Genomic DNA, 25,492 nt, shown 5'->3' on the forward strand with positions numbered 1-25,492 from the left:
TACCACATAGATGTGTGGTTTAGCGTAGATCCTCCTGTTACACACACCTACACGTGTAACAGCTCCATGCCTGCAGTAGGCTAGCCGTAGAAACACCAACTCCGTGTGAGACAGCCACTAGCACCTACACAAGAGAACCGTGTGGTTTATGCCGCTGGAGAACTTTTACATAAACATGTAAGTTTGACACGGGCTCTTTTTGCTCATCAGAAGCACAAACATTAAATGGTCTGTGGAGCGCCATCTAGGGTTCTACAACCCCCCAAGGCGCTTCACAACACAGTCATTCACCCACGCACACATTCACATGTTGGTGGTCTTTAGGGTCTTCTCAGCCATGCCACTGTACTGTTTGGTGTAACTCATCGACATATAAATATGGTGTAACTACGTTGTTCATACTCCCGTTTCTCCTGCACACAAGGCTCCAACATGGAGAAGAAAACTGCCACTGTACTATTTAGCCAAAGACGGCAGCATCCTTGTTGCGCCTGCACGTGTTGTTGTTTTTGCAGCGACTCTGCGCCAGGGGGCACTGTCGTCACTAGCAAACGTAAATATCAGAAGAAGAAGTTGCGTGGCGTAAACATGGCGGACCTGGTTACGGAACAGTTCGGTTAAACGCAGTTTAGCTCCGTGGTCGTGTCTCGGATCCGGTTCGGGTCAGGATGGCTCACCAGTACCTGCGGCTGTCCTTCGGCTGCAGGAGCCTGGCCCGGCTGCTGCTTCGACCCCCCGGGACTCTCAGACCGGTAGGTGGAGGACTAGCAGTGCTAACCTTGACATCTGTACCGATCCGGTTCGGTCCCGAGACAAACATCACTAGAGAGCTTACCATGGGCTCTGAAGCACAGACACAAATTACGTATCTACCTGAATGTGACGTCAGCAAGGTATCCTGCTTACCTAGAATCCGCAAAACACACGAGAGGTCAACTGGTTTCATCCCCGACCAGATAGTAGTCAGAACCACGAGGGTGAACTTTGACCCGAAAATACGGTTCTGTTTAGTTCTGACTAGTGATGGGAATTCCGACTCTTTTTAGAGAGCTGGTTCTTTTGGCTCAGCTCACCAAAAAGAGCCGGCTCCCAAGTGGCTCCTCAGATTTTCTGTTGTGTAGACTACATTTATAACCAAAATAATGCTAAACTATATGTAAAATAATTTACTAATGTAAAAAAAGCAATATATCAATATTTATCATTTCTATGGATTTAATAACTGAACACTTTACGACTGCTGGTGCTCATTTTCTCACCGTTTTCGTCGCACTCTCCTCCCTCTCACTTGCCTTTTCCCTCCTCCTCATTCCCTCTCGTTTCCCTCCACCTGCATGTGCTCTGCTGTGTATCTGAGTCTGATCCTCCCTCTTCCCCGCCCCTACTGCTCTGTGTGTGGACAGTCTGGACACGCAGTTACACATGTTGACCAATCGCCTGTAGCTTTCACCAAAGCAGGGGGGGGGGGGGGGGATCCCAATGACGAGCCGGCTCCCGTCGTTCACTTCAAAGAGCCGGCTCTTAGAGCCGGTTCGTTCGCGACCGACACATCACTAGTTCTGACCCAGCTGACTGGGCCTGGACTAAACTAGCTTTTCATGTTGGTTCCAGGTTCTGTCGAACCTGAGCAGCAATAAGTTCCTTATATGGACCGTCATCAGGGGACTTCCTGTCTGTCTTCTCAGGTGATGTCTTCAGCTGCTCCAGGACAGGTGGAGAGTGGGTGGAGCCTAGAAGCCTGCAGGAGACTGAGCTCCAAACCTCCTAAAGGTGGGTACCCAGAACAGAGGAGGGCCTGATTCATCACCATACTTGCGCACAGATCCGTACATAGGAACACGTTTCCACATCGTGTGTAGAAATGTTCCCACACACCAGAACAGCTGTGCCCATGCTAGCGCCGCACCTGGAGGTAGAACGCTGGAGAACCAGCTATTGTTAGAATCACCTGCATGAATCTGAGAACAGTCCGGGCAACAGGTCCCCCGTGTTGCTTTTTCTATTGCTGATGTTCGTGGCTGATATCCAGATGTTTTCCACCTCATTTCATGCTAAAACATCACTAACGACTTCAGCTGAAGCACAACGTTTAGAAGCTGAACCAGTTTGTGCACTCTGAGTTGAGCTAACAGTCAGCGTTCAGGTTGATGAGTAGTCTAAGACAGGTAAGTAACTCGGATGGGGGTACCACTGGCTCTGATAGGGAGGTCACCTGACCCGTGTTCTGTCTCCTTCAGGATTTGAGAAGTATTTTCCTGACGGCCAGAAAGCAGATAAAAGCTCTGAAGCTGAAGGTAAATGCCCTAACCAGTAGCCTGCAGCCTCACCTGTCCACCTCTCACCTGTGGCGGTGATCCAGAGCGTTCTCTGACTCCTTTTATCTTCAGAACCAAAACCCTCCACTAATCAGAAAGCAGCTGGGAGGTCAGGAGGAGCATCAGGAGGAGGAAAACGAGGAGGACGTAAAGAGGACTCCAACTGGCACAGTCGGCTGCTGAAGGTTGGTTACATGTCAGCATCACCTGTGCAGGTGTGGGCGGGGCTCAGCTGCTCTGTTTTTCAGGGTGACATTCCCTGGGATGACAAGGAGTTTCGGATGTACTTCCTGAGCAGCGTGGCATTCTGGACCGCCGTCACGTACTACTTCCTGCGGGATGGAGGACGTGAGGTCACCTGGAAGGACTTTGTCAACAACTACCTGTCCAAAGGAGTGGTGAGTAGCACACCTGCTACCTGAGCCAGGGTCACAGTGCTGGTAGGGTCCTCCATGGTGCTTCTCCTGCAGGTGGATCGGTTAGAGGTGATCAACAAGCGTTATGTCAAGGTGGTGTTCTCTGTGGGGAAGACGCCAGTGGATGGGGTGCGTTCCATTCGTCTCAGAGGCAGAGGTCAGGTAGCTGTGGAACTGTGAGTGACTCCTCCTCCTGTGTCTCTGTAGCAATATGTCTGGTTCAACATCGGCAGTGTGGACACCTTCGAGAGGAACCTGGAGAGCGCCCAGAATGAGCTGGGCATCGAGAGCGAGAACCGCCTACCGGTGGTCTACTCCACGGAGAGCGATGGGTGAGAGCAGCCGACCCGAACCGCTCTGGCGGCCATCACACCTCAGCTGTTCTGACACCTGTCCTTTTGTCCACAGCACATTCCTTCTGAGCATGCTCCCCACGGTCCTCATCATAGGCTTCCTGCTCTTCATGCTGCGGCGTGGTGCGGCGGGGGTGGGGCGGCCCGGCAGGGGAATGGGCGGGCTGTTTAGTGTTAGCGAGACCACGGCCAAGATCCTGAAGGACGAGATTGATGTCAAGTTCAAAGATGTGGCAGGCTGTGAAGAGGCCAAGCTGGAGATCATGGAGTTTGTCAACTTCCTGAAGAACCCCAAACAGTACCAGGACCTAGGGGCCAAGATCCCCAAGGTGAGAGGGTGGAGCCTAAATGGGGCGGGGCCTTTGTAATGAGGGGGGGTCAGGAAGAGATATAAGCAGGTGAGGGGTATCAGTTGTCCAGGTTCTCCTAGTAGGTTCTGGACTTGTTTAGTGTTCTGGGAGACGTTTGGATTGTTCTCTAGTCAGCTGACAAAGCTCCAGTTGGATGACAGACCCGTAGTTCAAAGGTTTTAACCACCTGTATAAACTATTTACCTGCTTTAGTTTTTATTAAACACAAATTAAAAAAAATCGGAAACTAAATAAAAAGAACGTCTGTCTCTGAGGGCGCTGCAAGGGCCCCTAGGGGCTCCAGGCTAATATCTTCAGCTTCGTCATCCAACTACGACCAACCAGCTTTCATTCCAATGTGCACAAGACCTTTTTTACGTGAGTGCTGTGAAGGCTGATAAAGAGAAGAAAGGAACAAATAATTTTACTTAATACTTTATATATATATTAAGATATTAGGGCTGAGCAAAAAATTGAAAATTTATCGTTATCAACATTTCTGACTCTTATGGGGATCGTTATTCCCATGTCAATAAATCTGATGATAAAAAAATGAAAAACTGTGTGTAAGTTAGCAGCGTTCCTGTCTCTTTAAGAAGCTGCACCACCTTGAGTCATAACTAATACACGGGACAGCCCCCTCTAGTGGACAACCTTTGTTTCTGCGCACACCTGTAGTTATCGTCCGATTGTCGTTATTGAGGTGAAATCCTCAGTATATGGCGATATTGATTTTAGGCCGTATTGCCCAGCCCTACTCCCAAACCAAAAATATTTGTCTGAAAGGCGATCGATCGACACAAGAGGACACACAGGAACAACAAACATGGCCAAAACCCACAAAGGAAGACGTGTCGCCATGCGCACAGCTGGCACCGCCATCTTCCACTGCTTCTGGACCCAGATGTGGGAGGAGCTCTTAGATCTGAGCTGCTAGACCAACGATGATCCTGATTGATCTGGTTTCATCTGTTCTTTTGTTTACCTGAGGTCACCTGACCCAGATGGAGCTCTAACCATGCAAATGTGCTGTTTGCCTCTGCAGGGAGCCATCCTGACTGGACCTCCAGGAACTGGGAAAACCCTTCTAGCCAAAGCCACTGCCGGCGAGGCCAACGTGCCCTTCATCACGGTGAATGGCTCGGAGTTCCTAGAGATGTTTGTGGGCGTCGGCCCAGCCAGGGTAAGCAACTGGTTGGTACTGGGGGGGGGGGGAGGGTCACAGAAAGAACTGCTGATGTCACTTCCTTTGCAGGTGAGAGATTTGTTCGCCATGGCAAGGAAGAACGCTCCTTGCATCCTCTTCATCGACGAGATCGACGCTGTCGGCCGGAAACGGGGTCGTGGAAACTTTGGAGGTCAGAGTGAGCAGGAGAACACTTTGAACCAGCTGCTGGTGGAGATGGACGGTAGGTAGCACCCGGGGCCTCGTTCACAAAACTCACTACTACTGCTTTACTCATACCTGCAAACTGTTTGCTTTTTGATGAAAATCGCTGTTTTAGAAGCCAAATGTGGCGTTCACGTGAATCGTGTGGATCCGAAGAGTTTTGTTTTGAAGGGGGGGGGGGGGGGGGGGGGGGGCGTCTTCTGTCGGGTTTCAGTCGCTCTTATGGAAACCCATCAGAGAATGGAGAGGCGACTCCTCTTGTTCACAAACCATCTTTGTTCTAGTGTGTTAGTCATGTGACATCATTGGACCAATCAGAGTCAGAGACGGCACACTGCAGCCGGTGAGGCAGAGCGGCGCTCCCAGTGAGTAGGAGTGCTGTCGCTTCAGCTTCTCTCAGCGGTTTGGAGCTTAAAGCTCCTCAAATAGAACAAAATCAGCTCTAAACAACAGTTTTCTGTCAGATTTACCTTCATAGGTTCTCCCGAGGCTGCTCGCGTTTGTTTTGGAGTTGAGTTGGGAGCAAACTCCGCCACTCATGTAGTAACAAATGCTGTCTGTGGTGAGAAATGGCCACCAGTACGCTACAGCCCTACTGGTGTAAAACAAAGCCCAGTGAACAGATGTGGGCACCAGAAGATGCTGGAGGAGAAACGCGTGATGACATCATGTCATAATATTTCTGCTGCATTAAAGTCGGATCAGCAGGTCAACGGCGAGAGAAAGCTGCATCTGCCGGCAGCTGCACTACGACCCTAACAACAACCTTTAGAGATGATTACAGGGCAGCAGTAGCTCAGCCGGTACAGCGGGTTGTCCACTAATCAGAGGGTTGCACGTTCGATCCCGGCTCTGACCAAAGAAGGCTGCTGTTGTGTCCTTGGGCAAGACATTTAACCCACCTCGTCTGCTGCTGGTGGTCGGAGGGACCGGAGGTTCCTGTGCTTGGCAGCCTAGCCTCTGGCAGCGTGCCCCAGGGCAGCTGCAGCTACATGGTAGCTCATCACCATCAGTGTGTGAATGATGCTCTGTAGGGTCAAGAGCTTTGGAGTCCTCTGACTCTGAAATGCACTACACACGTGGGGGTCATTCATCATAGGTGTGTGTGTGTGTTCGCGTGCGTGCGTGTGTGTGCGTGTGTGTGCGGATGGATGGATGGAACTTGAACTCCCCAGCCTCCAGCTCCACCTGTACAGAATCTTCGGGACAATAATTGTATTTGTTAAGTCACACATGAAAATAATCTTTGGCCTAGCTCATCTAGAACACACACGCGCGCACACACACACACTGCACTTGTGTATGACACTAACAGATGTGCTCCACCTGGTGCAGCACATCTGGAGAATGATGTGTTTCTGAGCTCAGGCACAAATGAGTGAATGCTGATGGGTTCATGTCCCAAATATCAGTGATATACGTTCTCCACACGACTCATTTAGGTACCTTCTGATGGTTCTACAACCCCCCAGTGCGCTTCACATCCCACCCTGGTGGTGATGAGCTACCATGTAGCCACAGCTGCCCTGGGGCACGCTTACAGAGGAGAGGCTGCCGAGCACTGGTGCCACCAAGCAGGTGCCCAAGGACAAAACGGCAGCATTCACTGGTGGAAGCTGCGATCAAACTTGCAACCTTCCGATTCCTGGACAACCCGCTCTACGTCCTGAGCTGCCTCTGTCCCAGATGAAACAAAACCATTGTAACTATTATTGTTCTTGAGCTTTACTGTAGAAGAGCATCGGGCCTCACGGTGTCGGCTGGAGGAACTCTGGCCCTGGGAGACCTCTGGGCTAGAGGTTGCATGTCCAGCATGCTGACAGGAGCTCCTCTTCTTCTGTCCTCCAGGCTTCAACACTGCTACCAATGTGGTGGTTCTGGCCGGAACCAACCGACCCGACATTCTGGACCCGGCTCTGCTGAGACCCGGTCGCTTTGACAGACAGATTTACATTGGTAGGTGACGTCCACCTGCTCCGGGAAGCTCTGGATTTGTGGTCAGGTGCAGGATGATCATCTTGTGCTTTCAGGTCCTCCTGACATTAAAGGACGAGCATCCATCTTTAAAGTCCACTTGCGTCCTCTGAAGCTGCACGCCAACCTGGATAAAGACGCCCTGTCCAAGAAGATGGCTGCCCTTACACCTGGATTTTCAGGTACGCTGCTTCCTGATTGTGACCGGTGAACAGGTGTCTGTGATGCATGTAGGTTTGTCCTCTCTGCTCAATGCCTGCCAGGGGCCGACATTGCTAATGTCTGCAACGAGGCTGCGCTGATCGCCGCTCGCCACCTGTCTGACGCCATCACCCAGAAGCACTTTGAGCAGGCCATTGAGAGAGTCATTGGAGGTTAGTCACCAGAACCAGTCCTGGAAGATTCTGGTTTTGGTCCTTATTCTGTGCACTGAAGAAGTTCTGATTAGCCTAGTTGTTGGTGATTAGTGATAGTGATGTTCTTTGTAGGTCTGGAGAAGAAGACTCAGGTTCTGCAGCCAGAGGAGAAGAAGACGGTGGCGTACCACGAGGCGGGTCACGCTGTTGCTGGGTGGTTCCTGGAGCACGCCGACCCATTGCTGAAGGTTCTGTGATATTTTCCATCTCTGTTTCCTGCTGGGTCTTGTACTTGGTCATCACTGAGCTGTTTTCTCTCACCTGTACAGGTGTCCATCATCCCCAGAGGGAAGGGGCTGGGCTACGCCCAGTACCTGCCCAAGGAGCAATACTTGTACACCAAAGAGCAGCTGCTGGACCGCATGTGCATGACTCTGGGGGGCCGCGTCTCTGAGGAAATCTTTTTTGGGCGGATCACTACCGGAGCTCAGGACGACCTGCGGAAGGTCACTCAGAGCGCCTACGCTCAGGTGAGGTCCCACAACCGCTTCGGGTTCAGCGCCCGTTCTAACTACTGGTTGTGCAGCGCACCAGGCAAAGACCAACGATGACAGATCATTCTACTAGCCATCCTATATATGCAAATCTATAGTCTGGCCACGACCCATAGACAGAGCTCAGACTGGGGATGGGGTCTATGGTTGTATTTTAAACCTGTCTCTGCATTCTATTGGACAAACCCGCCAACCCAGTAAGAGTACTGTGGTTGGCAAGACACACGAAACACCTCCCGAGGGAGGTGTCCAGGAGGCATCCTGACCAGATGACCAAACCACCTCAACTGACTCCTTTCGATCCGGAGGAGCAGCGGTTCTACTCCGAGTCCCTCCCGAATGTCCGAGCTCCTCCCCCTATCTAAGGCTGAGCCCGGCCACCCTACGGAGGACACTCATTTCGGCCGCTTGTATCCGCGATCTTGTTCTTTTGGTCATTACCCAAAGTTTAACAATTTAATCTTTACATTTAGCTGAACTGTGAAAGTAGCAGCATATGCTAAATTTGGAAACAGATTGCTGAAGCTGCTGAATAGCTGAAGTGAAGCTGAAACCAAGCTAAACTGTCCAAATGAGCTGAATGTATTTAAAGGTTTAGAAGCAAAATTCACCAACAAGTGTAATAAAGCTCAGAATATAGGTGGAGAATGGACCCAAAAAAAATGCTGAACAGCAGAAAACTTAAATCTTTAAACATTGATTAAAAACTCAAAAGTTTGAATGTTTAAACAGCTGGCATTTGAATGAGAATAGTTTAATGGGTACATTTTTACAATTGGCTCAACTGTGAATTTAGAAACATTTACTGATATCTGAAACTGATACTATCAGTCTATCAGTCTGATAGATTAACATATGTTCAGAGTTGGTATGGAATTGATGAATGGTTGGATGAATGAAATGTTGGATTGATGTTAGATGGTTTATTGGATGGATGGAAGCATGAATGGATTTATATGTGGATGGATGGATTCCTTAGGCCAAGGCGATCAGTTTGATGTATCACATGTGTGGGTGTGTAATTCCATTTAGCCAGAAGATGATTGACCTCACCCAATCAGGGAACTGGGAGGGAGTCGGGCACTTTCCCACCTTCTGACGGTCAATCAAATTTAACTTGTTTCTAGTTTTAAGTACAGATCAAAAAGATCAAAAACAGAAGTCTGTTATTGGCTCAATATTCTGCTTTTTATAATCATTCCTATGAGACTTGGTGTGACAGCTGCCCTGCTGCCACACTTCAAGCAAATAACTGTTAACTGTGATTTGCAGTTCCTTGTGTTGCCATGGTAACAGATGACAGGAGTCTGCTTTAATAAAGCAATGTACAATGTCACATGATTCTTTTAAACTTTGAATAACATTTCTATATTAAAGTATGTTGATACAGTTGTGTCTAAAATGTTGTTAAATGTTGTTGATAAGCATGTTGCCATGGTAATGCAGAACACAATATCAAGTTAATACAAGACTCCTGGGACCAAGCAGGTTAAATTTATGTATTATATGTGTGGGTGCATATTTCCTTTTAGGCAGAAGACGATTGAAAACTCTCAGCCAATGAGAGAGCATGAAGGAGGAGGGGGCGGTTCCTGCCTTCTGACGTGTTAAAATGTCAGCTATGCTGCTAGTTTTAAGTGTATAGAGCTCAGAAAGATGAGAAACAGCAGTATGTTAGGCTCAATATCAGGCTTTTCACATTCATTTCAATGCGACTTGTTTGAGGATATCCTTATGCACTTGTGTTACCATGGTAACAGATAACACATTTGAAATTGAATACAAGATTCCGGAGACCAAGCTGGTCGATTTGATGCATCATATGTGTGGCTGCTCGATCCTGCTTGGACAGAAAATGATTGAACACTCTCAACCAATCAGAGAGCAGCACTGTTTTCCCGCCTTTTCCCCCTGGCTGTTGGAGGCCTGCAGCTGTACTCCTGTTAATGAGAGAAGCCTTTAAATCTGTCCTTCAGAAGTGAAATTGGACCTGTCAAACTTCTCATCACCATCCGAAAAGTACTGTGCCAATTTGAAAAATTCAAAAAGCGTGGGCGGCAGAAGGCTTTGGGGTCGTGTGTGTGAAGTCTTTTGCGCCTACCACAAATGTTCTAGCAGATATGATGAGAGCATTTCAGCTGTCTGTGGGCCACAGGTGCCTTTTTTTAAAGGGGTTTAAATGGAGGAAAGCTGGCACAGTCCTCCTTCTGGGGCTTGTAGCTCAAAAACGTAATACCAACAGCAGAACCAAAGACATTACTTTGAAGCGGACAAAATAAAATTTGAGAATATCCTTAATGTACAGTAAAAGATGTGGTCGGTGGAAATTTTTGTTTCAATATTTCATAAAACATGCAGTTAACAGAGCTCAGATGTCATTTCAGACCTCTGACACGACTTATCGCCATTCAAAATCTGCTGCACCTATTGGAAAAATTCAAAAGTGTGAGTGGCAGAAGGCTTTGATGGTCATATGTGTGATTTTTTAATGTACCTACCATGAATTGTCTAGAAGCTATGACAAGAACATTTTAGCTGTCTGAAGCCGATCAGAGGAGAAAATCTCTGTTCCTTTAACATGGGTTTCAATGAGACAGAATCAGGGTTTCTCCTTCTTCTGAGGCTTGTAGAGGAAGAAATGTAACACTTAAGGACAAATTGAAACCCATTCTGAAAAGCTGACAAAAATTCCTACTTTTTGACATATAATTTGTTTCAGTTGTCCAAACGGTCTGGGGGTAGTAAAGAGCTGTTCACAGAAGATCTGAAGTTCAAAAGTTAGTGCGGAATTTTCAGTTTAGAATGGTGAGACACATTTTTTTTAAATTTGAATATTGTCAAATAAATGAACCGTACGACCACAATGTTTGGAGTACATTCATGATTTATAGCTCAAAACAAAGGTATGTCCGTTAGTTGTAAGCCAGCATGTGTCTAATTTCAATCGAACTTGAGGTTTTCTCAGGACAATGCCAGAAATGGAGCAGAGAGTCATTGTTCCCATCTCTGCCCATTATAATTTTTGTGATTTTTTTTTTCTGAAAATCTCAAGCCGTACCTCAACTTCTACCTGTGATTTTAGAAAAACTGTAATAGATATCAAAAAGATTTTTAACCAGCAATAGCTGAAAGTGTTGTGAGTTTGTTGAAACTTGAATGAAGTCTCTAGGTTAAAGTTAACCTATAAGAGTAAGAGTTCAAAAAAGTGATAGGATTTAGCTGAAAATTGAGCAATCCCATTCATTTCAATGGGACAAAAAATCGCAGAAAAAGCTAAATTTCTCAAAGTATAAAATATTTTAATACCAAAAGTTTGAATGCATTGCAGCATTCAAACAACTATGAAGAGAAACGGGATCACTATAGTTTGAATGCTTTACAGCATTCAAACAATTAAAAATGGTGCGATACAATGATAAAAATACCAAAGCCAGTCCCCCGCCGCCCCGGTATGTGTTGGAAAGGTTGTCGGAGATGGAAATTGAAGTGCTTTCTGAGAGCATACTCCGCCAGACGTTCCCAGCAGACCCTCACAATAACGTTAGTCTGCCTATCCCTCTTCACTCTGGCGGCAGACAGGCACAGAGTCTGGTCGTGCAGTGGCGGTGAGATGTTCTGTTGGCTGATGAGCAGGGAGGTGTCGCTCTCCCAGCTCCGTTAGGCGGGCGTGGGTCCCTGCCATAGGCTCTGTGTATCTTTGCTGCTTCTGAAGTGGGAGGTCACCTTGTGTGTGTGATCTGGGTTTGCAGATCACCTCACATTGTTTACTGATCACCTGGTGCTATTTTTGTCTCGAGTAAAGACCCCTCCCATACGCTATGAGGGGAAACCAGGTCCTCTGAGGGGAGCTGTGGTAAGCCACACTGTACTGAGTCTGTGAAGCACCTTGTGAGTTTTAACTTACAAAAAATCTTTCTCTTTCTTCTACTGCTCTCTGTTCTTCCCCAGATTGTTCAGTTTGGAATGAACCCCAAGGTGGGTCAGGTGTCCTTCGACCTGCCCCGGCAGGGCGAGATGGTTCTGGAGAAGCCCTACAGCGAGGCCACGGCCCGCCTGATCGACACAGAGGTCCGAGTTCTGATCAGCGAGGCATACAGGAGAACCCAGCAGCTGCTTAATGACAAGAAGGCAGAGGTGGAGAAGGTACCAATTCCTAGCCTGGTTCCAGGTCTAGACCCGTTTCTGCTGGACCCCAGATGGTTTCGTAAGATGTGTTGGTGCAGGTTCGGGGTTGTTGACAGAATAAACTCCCCACCAAGTCAGGGGGTGTGGGTATGGACCCCATTTCCACATTCCTGTGGCAACCTGCCCCCCAATTTTATTTGCACCTTAAACACTTCCACCAACAACATTCCACGCAAACACACTTTTTAGGGCCTTGGGAGTGAGCACATTCAACAGCATTTGGCATTTGGATTTTTCAGCCACATCCCGAGTGCCGGTGCCCACTTCCAATTTTAAACTGCACTTAGACACAGAGGGCTGTGGGTGCAAGTGGGGTGGTGTGGTGGCATCAGCTGGCGTAGGCCAGACGATGCCCGCACTGCCCGCTCACCACAGCCATGGAATACACCTCATCAACACGCACTAACACTATATTGGAGCAGGCGGAGGGAGACTAGGGGTCTTAGCACACCTCTGTTGTCGCTTGGCTTCCTGGGGCTGGAGGCTAGGAGGGAGATCTGACCGTCTGGTTGGGGTGTGGGGTGGTGGGTTGCTTTGCTCAGCGTTGGGCGGGGGAGCCTGCTCATCAGGACTCAAGCAGAAAGGGTCACACTCTGGGAACCGGTAATGGTTGTACCCCATGTGCAGCAGTACCGGGACCAGAGTGAATAGGGTGTGTATGGGGAGCATGAGTGGGTGTCCGGCGTGCATTTTTGTAAGTCTTAGGTTGTATGTGTGTGTGTGTGAGCATGAGGGAGGGAGTGTGAGACTGTGTCTGTGTATGACTGTATATGTCAGGTGGGGTCATGGACTCCTCCCCTCTCCTAGGACTTCTTTTGATGCTATACATCTTAGTCTCCACTCCACCTGCCACACCTGGTGTGGAGTGTGCTCCCTTGGTTTGCTTGAGTGTTCCTGGCTCCCGGGTCAGGGGGTTTAAGATTTTTGGTGTCTGCCTGATCAATCCCAGTGGCTGCCTGGTGGTACCTGGGTCCCTGGCCTCTGCTGGGTCCCCGGCAGGGGGTGGTGACCCCTGGGACCCGCATTGCTGGGTCCCAGGCTCAGACGGCTGGGGGATGGGAGGCTGTGGGCTTGCCGCCGATATCTCCCGGTACTCTGCCGGCTGCTGGTTGTGGCCCCCCGAGGCGATCCTCTGCGCCTCTCGAGGGGGGGCGGGGGCTTTTATGGTCGCGGTCTCCTTGGGGTCCCTGCGCTCTGGGGCAGCTCCTGGTTCTCTGGGACTTGGAGCTCCCTCCATCTCCTACACATCTTTGAGGGGCAGACCAGTGGCCCCTCACACTCTATTCGACGCTCCTATGGAGAAACCTTACACACACAGATGCTTACGTGGTGCTCTCATAAGTATGGACTTGGACATGTTCAACACATGTCTTGAGGCTGTGGTTGGCACTAAATGCACTGTGATTTATTATCGTGATTGTTCAGTAAAACAATGTTGATTTTACATTTCCTCATCAAGTTGACGCAGTGATAGCTTGCTCCTGTTGTATTGCTGTGTTGTTTTTCTCTTTCTGCAGGTCTAGAAGCAGACTCTTGTTCATCGACTGTTTATTTCCGTGGACCCCCCCCCCCCCCCCACCACCACCACCCCCACCCACATTTTGTCTCTTCTTTTCTCTTTCACCTCTGTCTCTGTGTCTGGTCAGAATTACAAGCATTCAAAAAATAATAATAAAGTTTTAAGTATCAGGCGTGACATTAAAAGCAGACGCTTTGATGCGCCACCTGAGAGTAAATCTGTAAGGCTTGTCACCAGCATTCAGACGTCAGTTCTGTTTGCTTCACAGCCAGACAGGACACGAAAAAAAAAGAGAAAAAACTCCCCATCTTACCCCGGGTTTCCACGGGAGCCGTCAGCAGCACGTTACTGCAGCAGCACGTCTTGCTCGCGTAAGCTGCTGCTTGGCCCTTCCCACGAGACGTGAAGCAGCAGGGGAGCAGCTGTCACCGACAGAGCACGAAGTCACACGAGTGACTTCGTCAATAAACACAACAACAAGCAGGAGAAAATTACAACATGGTTTGTGTTTTATGTTCTGTCCATTTTATAATCGCCAATACGGACCTGAAAAACAAAGGAGACCGCTAGCTAGGTGATAACTTCTCACGGGGACGCACATTTAGTAACTTGTTTTAAAAGTAAAGCAACCGGAAAGCAGTACGTTCTTTATTCTGAAAATCTTGGCAGCTTCTCTCCATTTCCGCGTCCGATTTCCTGTCTTTCCTTCCCCAAAAATGTCGAACTTGACCCGTTTCAGAGGCGTCGCGCGTAGAAAATAGAACCGGTGCGTAAAGGCCGCGACATGCTGCTCCTGAGATGCGGCCGACTCGCGCTGCTGACGGCTCCGGTGGAAAAGGTTCTGTTGACCACAGCGGTTCCTATCAGCAGCTATGACGTGCTGCTGACGGCTCCCGTGGAAAGCCGCGGTTAGGCTGAGGTTCTAAACCAGTGTAGCCTTAAGGAGATGGTACATCTGCAACAGATGACCAATAAGATGTGATGATTCCATATGAATATGAAATATCAACCTGATCGATCTTTGAATGTTTAATCAGAAGATTTTAGTTTATTTTACTTGTTCAGGGACCATAAACACACTTCGTATTAATTCAGACAGTCAGTTTATAATTTGTGAATGAATTTATTTTATTTCCCTAAACTAATAATTATACAAGACAAGGTATGAATGATGGTGGAATATAATGGATGAAAAGATGGAACGTGAGCTAGATGAAAACCTTTCTTAACTATCAGAGAGTTTGTGGAGTCTGAGCTAAACTTTATATATGAAATTTGTGCCGGTCTACGCACCCTTGTGTGGAGATCCCCGTGCGGTCCAGGAGATCAGGAAGTCGAGATGGACGCTGCCGATGGCGTGGATCTTAGGTACCAGAGCCCGTAGACGGCTCCGATTATGACCCGTCTAGTCTGGGTTATCCCCAGGTGACGGCAGGATGCAGGAGTGCCGATCTTGCGTCTACGGTTGTTCGGTGGCTCTTAAAAGAGCCGTTGTGTCTGAAATCACTCACAAGCATTGCAGAGCAATGTTTAGACCTGAGGTCAGAACTTAGAGAGGATGGTCTCAAATGCTTGCTCACTGGTTTGGCCAAACCAGAAGGCAGCTGGAAACCGACTCGGTCGGGAAGAAATTCCTGTTTGATACATTTGGCAGATCAGGATTTGACAAGTTTGAAGGCGTTAGCAAAACACCTCAGAAGGTCACTTCTTCACTCTTATACATGGAGAGGTTAGCTCTGTGGAGTGAAAGTTAAACCTTAACATTGATAAGATGTATGAGTTCACTGATAGATGAACTTGTTAAATCAACAAACACTGATATGGTGTAGTTCAAGATCTGTCGTAGATCCTGGCTTTCTTGTTCGGAGGCCACACAGAACGCCTCTCTGGGTGTGTGACAGTGTGTGTCTGCAGATAAAAATGTATTTCTGGTGATTTTGATGAAACTTGACCATTGGTACACTACACCAGGTTAAGATTGTTCTGATATCCATTTCCCTCTGGGATTAATAAAGTTTTTTTGAATTGAATTGAGTTGAGTTGAATTGAATATCTCCCGCACCAGATGTCAGTTTGAGTTCTGTCTCTAGGGTCTGACTGGGCCGAATGCGGCACCATTTAGGCTAAACAGAACTGTAGCACTCAGTTTCAAAAGTCCAAGCTAAGTTGTTGTGAGGACCAGGAACACCACACCTGGTATGTTTCTTGGTTCAACCTGACGTAGAGGTTCTGAATCAGCTGGGTTCGGGTCATTATCGCTGTGAGCTCTTTAACCTAGAACCAGGCCAGCCTTGTAGAACTGTGTTTCATGCTGGTTCTGTTCTGTTTCCAGGTGGCCCAGCGGCTCCTGGAGAGGGAGGTTCTTGATAAGAGCGACATGGTGGACCTTCTAGGGAAGCGACCATTCGCTGAGAAGTCCACGTATGAGGAGTTTGTGGAGGGAACCGGTGGTGAGGATGAGGACACAACGCTGCCCGAGGGCCTGAAGGACTGGAACCAGAACCGTCAGGATCGGGAGGAGAGTCAGGATGAGCAGGTGGCCCGCCAGATCTCTGGAGGCGTGCCCTTCTAGAACCGCTACTGATGTTCTGGGTCAGAACCATCAGACTGGATGGACACAAAGTTGTGATTCTGGATTTTCATTCAAGTTTTCTAAGGTTCTGTTAGCTGTTACAGACACTGAGGCTGTTGCATCTGACCCAAAAGACACAATCAGAACCCCCAAACTGCATTTCAGAACCAAAGTATCCTCAGCATCATGTCCACAGACCCAAACCAACCCTTCAGAACCGGCCCCAGAGCTCTTTAAAAGGGTTGGGTCTAAAACTTCCAGCAGAACCTTGAGAGACATCCAGATGTTCTGTTGGAAGGGTCTACTGGGCTCCTCTGTAACACTTTGTCTAGTTCTACTCTGATCACCGGTCCATATGCTAGAACTTCTTTCTACATCTTTTTAATGTTCTTGAACCAGAACCGTAACATTACAGGCTGTCACCTGCAGAAACTTTGGAGCATGTAAGATTCTGAATCTGGACTGGAACCAACAGAATTTAATCCGAAACTCATTTCTGTTTATTCAACAGAACTGTTAACAGAGCCTGCATACTGCAGCTGTCACCTGATCCATGTTGGGTGACCCCGACAGGAAACAGCACCACCCCGACAGGAAACGGAACCACCCCGACAAAACGAAACCACCCCGACATGACACAGAACCACCCAAACAGGAAACTGAACCACCCCGACAGGAAACTGAACTACCCCAACAGGAAACTGAACTACCCAAACAGGAAACGGAACCACCCCAACAGGAAATGGAACCACCCCGACATGACACAGAACGATCCCGACATGACACAGAACCACCTCGACAGGAAACAGAACCACCCCAAAGTGACATGGAACCACCCCAACAGGAAACGGCACCACCCCAACAGGAAACTGAACCACCTACTTCTTGGGTTGAAGCATCATTTTGATGTTCTGAGTTACAGAAATGTTTTAATTGGATAAGAAGAGAAATTTGACACAGAAGATGTTATTTGTATTTTTGTTGGACTGTAGCTGAAATTAATGAATAGTTTTAAAATTCCAAATAAAAAAAATTTCTGGGCTCCTGCTTATATCAGATGAATAGAAACTGAATCGTGTTTTTTTATCATTTCATTATTTATGATTAATTACAGAGTATTTTATTCTGACAGTTTTGTAGAGGAAGTGACATCAGATGCATACAAGAGGTGAAGAACACCGGTTCTGGCATGTGTATGACTGCTTTTATTGTCATTAAAGTTGATAAACATGTTCTTGGGACTGATTTTTAGTGACCAGAAGTCCATCAGACTGGTACCATGAGGTTCTGGTTCTGTTGGGCCAGAGGTCAGTCTGGATGGGTTTGTTCAAGATTAGCAGTGAAATCATCTGATTCAGTTATTGGCCATGTTCCAGATGAGCCAGTTCTGTGCACATTAGATCACCGGTGATCAGCACGCAGTGCATGCCGGTTAGATTTGTCCGACTTGCTCTGACGTCATGCCTAAGTAGGCAATGTAACTAAAGATTTTGGAGCAAGGCGCTGCAGTTGCTCTCCACCGGCTGCTAAACAGGGCCTGACATGAAACGCCTGGCTATAGTCATGTCTAAGCACATATCTATAATATATCTTATTACAGTCATATCTATATATGCACATGTCTATAATATATATCTTAATACAGTCATGTCTATATATGCACATGTCTATAATATATAATATCTTATTACAGTCATATCTATATGCACATGTCTATAATATATATCTTAATACAGTCATGTCTATATATGCACATGTCTATATATGCACATGTCTATAATATATATCTTATTACAGTCATGTCTATATATGCACATGTCTATAATATATAATATCTTAATACAGTCATGTCTATATATGCACATGTCTATAATATATATCTTATTACAGTCATGTCTATATATGCACATGTCTATATATGCACATGTCTATAAAATATATCTTAATACAGTCATGTCTATATATGCACATGTCTATAATATATAATATCTTAATACAGTCATGTCTATATATGCACATGTCTATAATATATATCTTATTACAGTCATGTCTATATATGCACATGTCTATAATATATATCTTATTACAGTCATGTCTATATATGCACATGTCTATAATATATAATATCTTAATACAGTCATGTCTATATATGCACATGTCTATAATATATATCTTATTACAGTCATGTCTATATGCATGTCTATAATATATAATATCTTATTACGGTCATGTCTATATATGCACGTCTACAATATATAATATCTTATTACAGTCATATCTATATATGCACGTCTATAATATATAATATCTTATTACAGTCATATCTATATATGCACATCTATAATATATAATATCTTAATATAGTCATGTTTATATAAGCACATGTCTATAATATATATCTTATTACAGTCATGTTTATATATGCACATGTCTATAATATATAATATCTTATTACAGTCATGTCTATATATGCACATGTCTATAATATATAATATCTTAATACAGTCATGTCTATATATGCACATGTCTATAATATATATCTTATTACAGTCATGTCTATATGCACGTCTATAATATATAATATCTTATTACGGTCATATCTATATATGCATGTCTATAATATATAATATCTTATTACAGTCATATCTATATATGCACATCTATAATATATAATATCTTAATATAGTCATGCACATGTCTATAATATATATCTTATTACAGTCATATCTGTATATGCACATGTCTATAATAAATATCTTAATACAGTCATGTCTATGTATGCACATGTCTATAATATATATCTTATTACAGTCATATCTATATATGCACATGTCTATGATATATAATATCTTATTACAGTCATATCTAACAATGCACATCTATAATATATAATATCTTAATACAGTCATGTCTATATATGCACATGTCTATAATATATATCTTATTACAGTCATGTCTATATATGCACATGTCTATAATATATATCTACAGTCATATCTATATATGCACATGTCTATAATATATATCTTATTACAGTCATATCTAACAATGCACATGTCTGTGATATATAATATCTTATTACAGTCATATCTAACAATGCACGTCTATAATATATAATATCTTAATACAGTCATGTCTATATATGCACATGTCTATAATATATATCTTATTACAGTCATATCTATATATGCACATGTCTATGATATATAATATCTTATTACAGTCATATCTAACAATGCACATCTATAATATATAATATCTTAATACAGTCATGTCTATGTATGCACATGTCTATAATATATATCTTATTACAGTCATATCTATATATGCACATGTCTATGATATATAATATCTTATTACAGTCATATCTAACAATGCACATCTATAATATATAATATCTTAATACAGTCATGTCTATATATGCACATGTCTATAATATATATCTTACTACAGTCATGTCTATATATGCACATGTCTATAATATATATCTACAGTCATATCTATATATGCACATGTCTATAATATATATCTTATTACAGTCATATCTATATATGCACATGTCTATGATATATAATATCTTATTACAGTCATATCTAACAATGCACGTCTATAATATATAATATCTTAATACAGTCATGTCTATATATGCACATGTCTATAATATATATCTTATTACAGTCATATCTATATATGCACATGTCTATAATATATAATATCTTAATACAGTCATGTCTATATATGCACATGTCTATAATATATATCTACAGTCATATCTATATATGCACATGTCTATAATATATATCTTATTACAGTCATATCTATATATGCACATGTCTATGATATATAATATCTTATTACAGTCATATCTAACAATGCACGTCTATAATATATAATATCTTAATACAGTCATGTCTATATATGCACATGTCTATAATATATATCTTATTACAGTCATATCTATATATGCACATGTCTATAATATATAATATCTTAATACAGTCATGTCTATATATGCGCATGTCTATAATATATAATATCTTATTACAGTCATGTCTATATATGCACATGTCTATAATATATAATATCTTAATACAGTCATGTCTATATATGCACAAGTCTATAATATATAATATCTTACTATAGTCATATCTATATATGCACATGTCTATAATATATAATATCTTATTACAGTCATGTCTATATATGCACATGTCTATAATATATAATATCTTAATACAGTCATGTCTATATATGCACATGTCTATAATATATATCTTATTACAGTCATGTCTATATATGCACATGTCTATAATATATAATATCTTATTACAGTCATGTCTATATATGCACATGTCTATAATATATAATATCTTAATACAGTCATGTCTATATATGCACAAGTCTATAATATATAATATCTTATTATAGTCATATCTATATATGCACATGTCTATAATATATAATATCTTATTACAGTCATGTCTATATATGCACATGTCTATAATATATAATATCTTAATACAGTCATGTCTATATATGCACAAGTCTATAATATATAATATCTTATTATAGTCATATCTATATATGCACATGTCTATAATATATAATATCTTATTACAGTCATGTCTATATATGCACATGTCTATAATATATAATATCTTAATACAGTCATGTCTATATATGCACAAGTCTATAATATATAATATCTTATTATAGTCATATCTATATATGCACATGTCTATAATATATAATATCTTATTACAGTCATGTCTATATATGCACATGTCTATAATATATAATATCTTAATACAGTCATGTCTATATATGCACATGTCTATAATATATATCTTAATACAGTCATGTCTATATATGCACATGTCTATAATATATATCTTATTACAGTCATGTCTATATATGCACATGTCTATAATATATAATATCTTATTACAGTCATGTCTATATATGCACATGTCTATAATATATAATATCTTAATACAGTCATGTCTATATATGCACAAGTCTATAATATATAATATCTTATTATAGTCATATCTATATATGCACATGTCTATAATATATAATATCTTATTATAGTCATATCTATATATGCACATGTCTATAATATATAATATCTTATTACAGTCATGTCTATATATGCACATGTCTATAATATATAATATCTTAATACAGTCATGTCTATATATGCACATGTCTATAATATATATCTTATTACAGTCATGTCTATATATGCACATGTCTATAATATATAATATCTTATTACAGTCATGTCTATATATGCACATGTCTATAATATATAATATCTTATTACAGTCATGTCTATATATGCACATGTCTATAATATATAATATCTTATTACAGTCATGTCTATATATGCACATGTCTATAATATATAATATCTTATTACAGTCATGTCTATATATGCACGTCTATAATATATGATATCCACAAGCTTGTGAGGATGTGTTTCAGTTGCAAACAGGCACCAGAATTAAAAGTAAACAAATATGAACGATAACGCGATATCTTCAGCCATCGTCACCACAAGCTACATGCAGGGAAATGTGTCTGACTTAAAACACCGACTTTTAGCCACACCCTCTAGTCTGTCTATAATGCCTCTAAGGCCTTTGACAGAGTCAATCATCAGAAATTATTCATCAAGCTACAAAACAGAGGGGTCCCTTCTTACCTAGTTAGGATTTTGCACTTCTGGTACTCTCATCAACTAATGCAGGTAAAGTGGGGGACAGAAGTGTCTGAACCTTTCTCCGTATCAAATGGAGTCAGACAAGGCGGGATTCTGTCACCTGTCCTTTTTAACCTGTACCTTGACGAGTTGTCTGTTACTCTGAATGCTAGTAAGACTGGATGCTTGGTGGGTGACCGACTGGTAAATCATTTAATATATGCAGATGACCTAGTCCTCATGTCTCCCTATAGCGCAGGCCTGCAGCAGCTGCTCAGGGCATGTGCTAAGTATGGTGAGCAATTTGACATCCTGTTTAACCCTAAAAAGAGTGTGGTTATGATTGCTGCTACTAAAGGGGACCTGAAGCTTAATTTTCCATCTTTTAACTTAACAAATCAGGTCCTGGAAGTGGTAAGCAAAGTAAAATATTTGGGGCACATTTTAAGAAGTGACCTCTGTGATGACGAGGACATTAAGAGGCAGTGTGGTAAGCTGTACATGCAGGCTAACACTCTGGAACGTTACTTTGGCATGTGCTCAGATCCTGTTAAAGTGTCCCTCTTTCGTTCCTTTTGTACTCCTCTCTATACAGCCCACTTGTGGTGCAACTATAGTAAGGTAGTAATGAAGAAGCTTCAAGTGGCTTATCAGGATGCTTTTAGAATCCTCATGAAGCTCCCTAGATGGACTTCGGCAAGTCACATGTTTGTTACGAGTAACATCCCAACTTTTCATGCGCTTCTGAGGCTCTTCATGTACAAATTCATCTGCCGACTGAGTTTGTCAGCTAACGCGGTTGTTAGAGCTCTGTCATCTTTATCTTACAGTGACACGAGGTACTCCTCAGTCCTTTTTAAACATTGGAGCAACTGCCTATACGGTTTGTAATTAGAATGTGTTTGTATTTTATTTTTTTTATTTATTTTTTATTTTTTTATTCTTGTTATGGACATATCCCTTGTCTGAAATAAAGTTTGATTGATTGATTGATTGTCTGCTCCATCAACATAAAGATACTGGACATCTCCTTTCCATAGGCTCCAATATCACGTTTTTGAGGCCAAATGGGAGGTGGCCACCACCGCCATTTTGACCGTTTCACAGGTTCTGTGGAGCCCAGACAATTCCACAAAAGGGAAGATAGGAGGAGCTGAGGGTGGGGCTGTAAGGCTTGGATCAACTGACATCACTCGGTTGAACTAGCTACAAGCTAACCTGAAGCTAACCCTGGCTAACCCAAAGCTAACGCGGAGATGGGAGCTAAGCTAACGGAGGTAGCAACCTAGCTACAACCGGAGTTAACTGTGCACAACACCAGAGCTTCTGAGTCAGAGATACGCCAGGCTGACCGGGTGGAACACAGAGGTCTCCAGACCTCCACAAGCCAGCAGCCGCACAGCAGACAAGCGCCGCTGCGATCTGAGATGCGCAGAGCTGCCGCTGGGGAGAACCAGGTGGAAAGGTTTCCATCCCAGAGCTCCACAAGCCGGCAGCCCGCGCATCAAACAGAAGCCGCGATCAGACAGAGATGCGCCGAGCTGCGGGGAGGGGAGAAACGGGTGGAAAACAGAGGTCTCCCGAGAGCTCCACAAGCCGATAGTCGGAACCCAGCTCCACCAACATGTTATATTTCAACCCATTTTCTAAAATGCAGCGTTATGTTAAATGCACTGGGTTTTACCCAAGCCCCCACAATGCGGCTCAAAAATTGAGGCCAACCCGGAAATACCAAAAATTGCAGTTCCACCCTCATCCGCTGGGGGCTGGTGTCAGAAGCGAGCAAATCCTCATTGACTCCCATGTTAAAAATACCAATTTCACAGCAGAAATAAACATGTTTACAGCCTGGTACCAAAACATGTTTTTTGTTTAAATTATCTAGTTTACACTCATGACAACTCTGAGGGGGGCAAATTTTTTTCTCACTCTTCTGTTTAAGTGTATTAAAAGCCTAAAATTCTGTATAATTAATGAGCATCGGACCCACGTGACTGCAGAGCTAGCTCCGTGGAAAGGCCTCAGTAGAGCCTCGGTCTGGCTTGGACTTGCTCCGGCATTTTGAGTCTCTGTGCTTGTGTATTCTGTTTTGGATATTTTTTATGCAATTGTTGGACAAAATGACTTGCTGTGGCATTAATTGCACTAATAGAGCGTCCAAGGAGTCTCCACTTCATTTATTTCGGTAAGTAAAATTATATTTATGTATTTTAGGTCACTGCCGAGCTGAGCTTAGATTTTATTATGGGGGCTTGGACTGCTCTCGTCTCTTTTCCAGGTGAGGCTCTGCTCATCACTAACATCCTCACACGCCTTTATTCCTTCCTCTTCCATCAATCAACGGGCGCTCCGCGACCTGACCCCCCCCACCCACACACACACACACACTTTTCTTTTCACAATAAAGTACAAAATGCAAGCAGGACATTTACAACATACCAGAACAAAACCAGTAACTATAAATCAGATATATTCAAACTAAAGATTATAGCAGGATTACTGGTGTCGGTGCAGAGACCATGAGATAATTCCACGTGGAATCAGAATGTAAATAAACCATCCTTTCCTCCTCTTCAGTGGTTGGTAATCTTCCCACCATGTCCTGACAACCTGGGGCTCCTGATGGGAAACATTTTATTAAATATTATTACTTTATTGACTCTTATAAACAAGTCAAGTGAATATATATATTTTTTAATTGAATTTTTTCATTTACAAACAACATGGCATAAATTCCTTTGTTTTACATTACCCGGGATCAGGTGCAAAAAAATAACAAAAGAGACTTTGCATAGAAAGCAAGAGTATTTGTGAAGGAAACGAACAAACAATCAAACAAAAAAAAAAAAAATAATAAAATAAATATTAAATTAACAAAAGAGACAAAGAGCTAGGGCTTTGTTTTCAAATCATACTTTTCAAAAAGATTAAGGAGTTTCATTGCATGTTTTTCATAAATTTAAGGGCTTTGGAGAAAGAGAGACACTCGTTATGAAATGCATAGAATCTAGGCTTCACATCTCCATATCTACATTTGTGAATGTAAAATTTAGCTACAATGATTGTTATTTACCAGAAAGTCCCATTCAGTGTTATCTAATATGGCATCGTAAATGACATCGTTCTCAGAAAAGGGTTCAATATGTATCTTTGTGTATAGCCAGTCATGGATATCAGTCCAGAGAGCTTCAGAGTAAATGCATTGAAAAAATAAATGAACAGAGGTTTCTATATAATCACAAAATACACACTTATTTGTTTCAAAACCACATCTCTGTCGTAAGAATTCCCCAGATGGGTATATGTCATTTAAAACTCTATAATGGATTTCTTTGGCTTTTGGAGTTATAGGAAATTTGAGGTATTTAGAACGTAACGAGTATATAATATCTATGGAGAAAATTTGTTTAATGGAATTTCTGAAAGGCAGTGAAGGGTGTGAAATATCATCAAGCATTTTTCTAATTGTTTTATTAGGAATTTTAACACTATTGAAGTCAAAGTTCCCAGCTACTAGATGAAGAAGAGTAGGGGAGACTGAATGAGAGTTCGAAATAATTTCTTGAATTAGATTTAATGTAGGAATAGGGATGGCTCTTATTATGGAAGCGAATGAATTCTGATCAACTGTGATATTATATTTATAACAGAAATGTTCATGGGTCATCACACGCCCATCTTTATCAGTTAAATGAATTAGGGACCAAATGCCTTTGTCCATCCAGTCTTTCTTATATAATGACTTATTTTTAATTGTAATATATCTATTGTTCCAAATTGGCGTGTTGTGTGGAGTGAAAT

At 43.1% G+C, this 25,492-nt stretch overlaps 2 protein-coding genes across 3 annotated transcripts in view; one reads left to right on the forward strand and one right to left on the reverse strand.

Annotated features, from left to right (window-relative positions):
• The window catches only part of fastk (Fas-activated serine/threonine kinase), a 31,615-nt gene extending 30,656 nt beyond the window's left edge, over nt 1–959 (reverse strand). The window contains exon 1 of the mRNA XM_015956450.3: nt 907–959. The gene's annotated coding sequence lies outside the window, so the exon portion shown is untranslated. The remainder of the gene's footprint in view (nt 1–906) is intronic.
• On the forward strand, nt 497–17,216 carry afg3l2 (AFG3-like AAA ATPase 2). Of its 2 annotated transcripts, none has more exons than XM_015956459.3 (18): nt 497–752; nt 1,686–1,770; nt 2,238–2,294; nt 2,388–2,500; nt 2,564–2,713; nt 2,786–2,860; nt 2,939–3,063; nt 3,140–3,413; nt 4,480–4,617; nt 4,690–4,843; nt 6,673–6,780; nt 6,855–6,980; nt 7,062–7,172; nt 7,287–7,402; nt 7,484–7,684; nt 11,657–11,851; nt 15,745–15,948; nt 16,496–17,216. In XM_015956459.3, the coding sequence occupies exons 1-18, from the start codon at nt 669–671 to the stop codon at nt 16,502–16,504; spliced, it is 2,325 nt and encodes a 774-aa protein (XP_015811945.3). In that variant the 5' UTR covers nt 497–668; the 3' UTR covers nt 16,505–17,216. The 2 variants fall into 2 exon arrangements, with proteins under 2 accessions (XP_015811945.3, XP_015811944.3); XM_015956458.3 differs by having other exon boundaries at nt 15,745–16,004; nt 16,496–16,701.
• Nucleotides 17,217–25,492: the final 8,276 nt, after the last annotated feature.

The sequence above is a fragment of the Nothobranchius furzeri genome, chromosome 11, assembly GCF_043380555.1.
Source record: "Nothobranchius furzeri strain GRZ-AD chromosome 11, NfurGRZ-RIMD1, whole genome shotgun sequence".
Lineage (NCBI taxonomy): Eukaryota > Metazoa > Chordata > Actinopteri > Cyprinodontiformes > Nothobranchiidae > Nothobranchius > Nothobranchius furzeri.

What these genes read in the sequence shown, in the direction of transcription:
- afg3l2 (XM_015956458.3), top strand. Translation starts at nt 669, where the DNA reads ATGGCTCACCAGTACCTGCGGCTGTCCTTCGGCTGCAGGAGCCTGGCC. An exon ending in ACTACCTGTCCAAAGGAGTG is followed by an intron (nt 2,714 to 2,785) that starts GTGAGTAGCACA and finishes CTTCTCCTGCAG; the next exon opens with GTGGATCGGTTAGAGGTGAT. An exon ending in GGAAGACGCCAGTGGATGGG is followed by an intron (nt 2,861 to 2,938) that starts GTGCGTTCCATT and finishes GTGTCTCTGTAG; the next exon opens with CAATATGTCTGGTTCAACAT.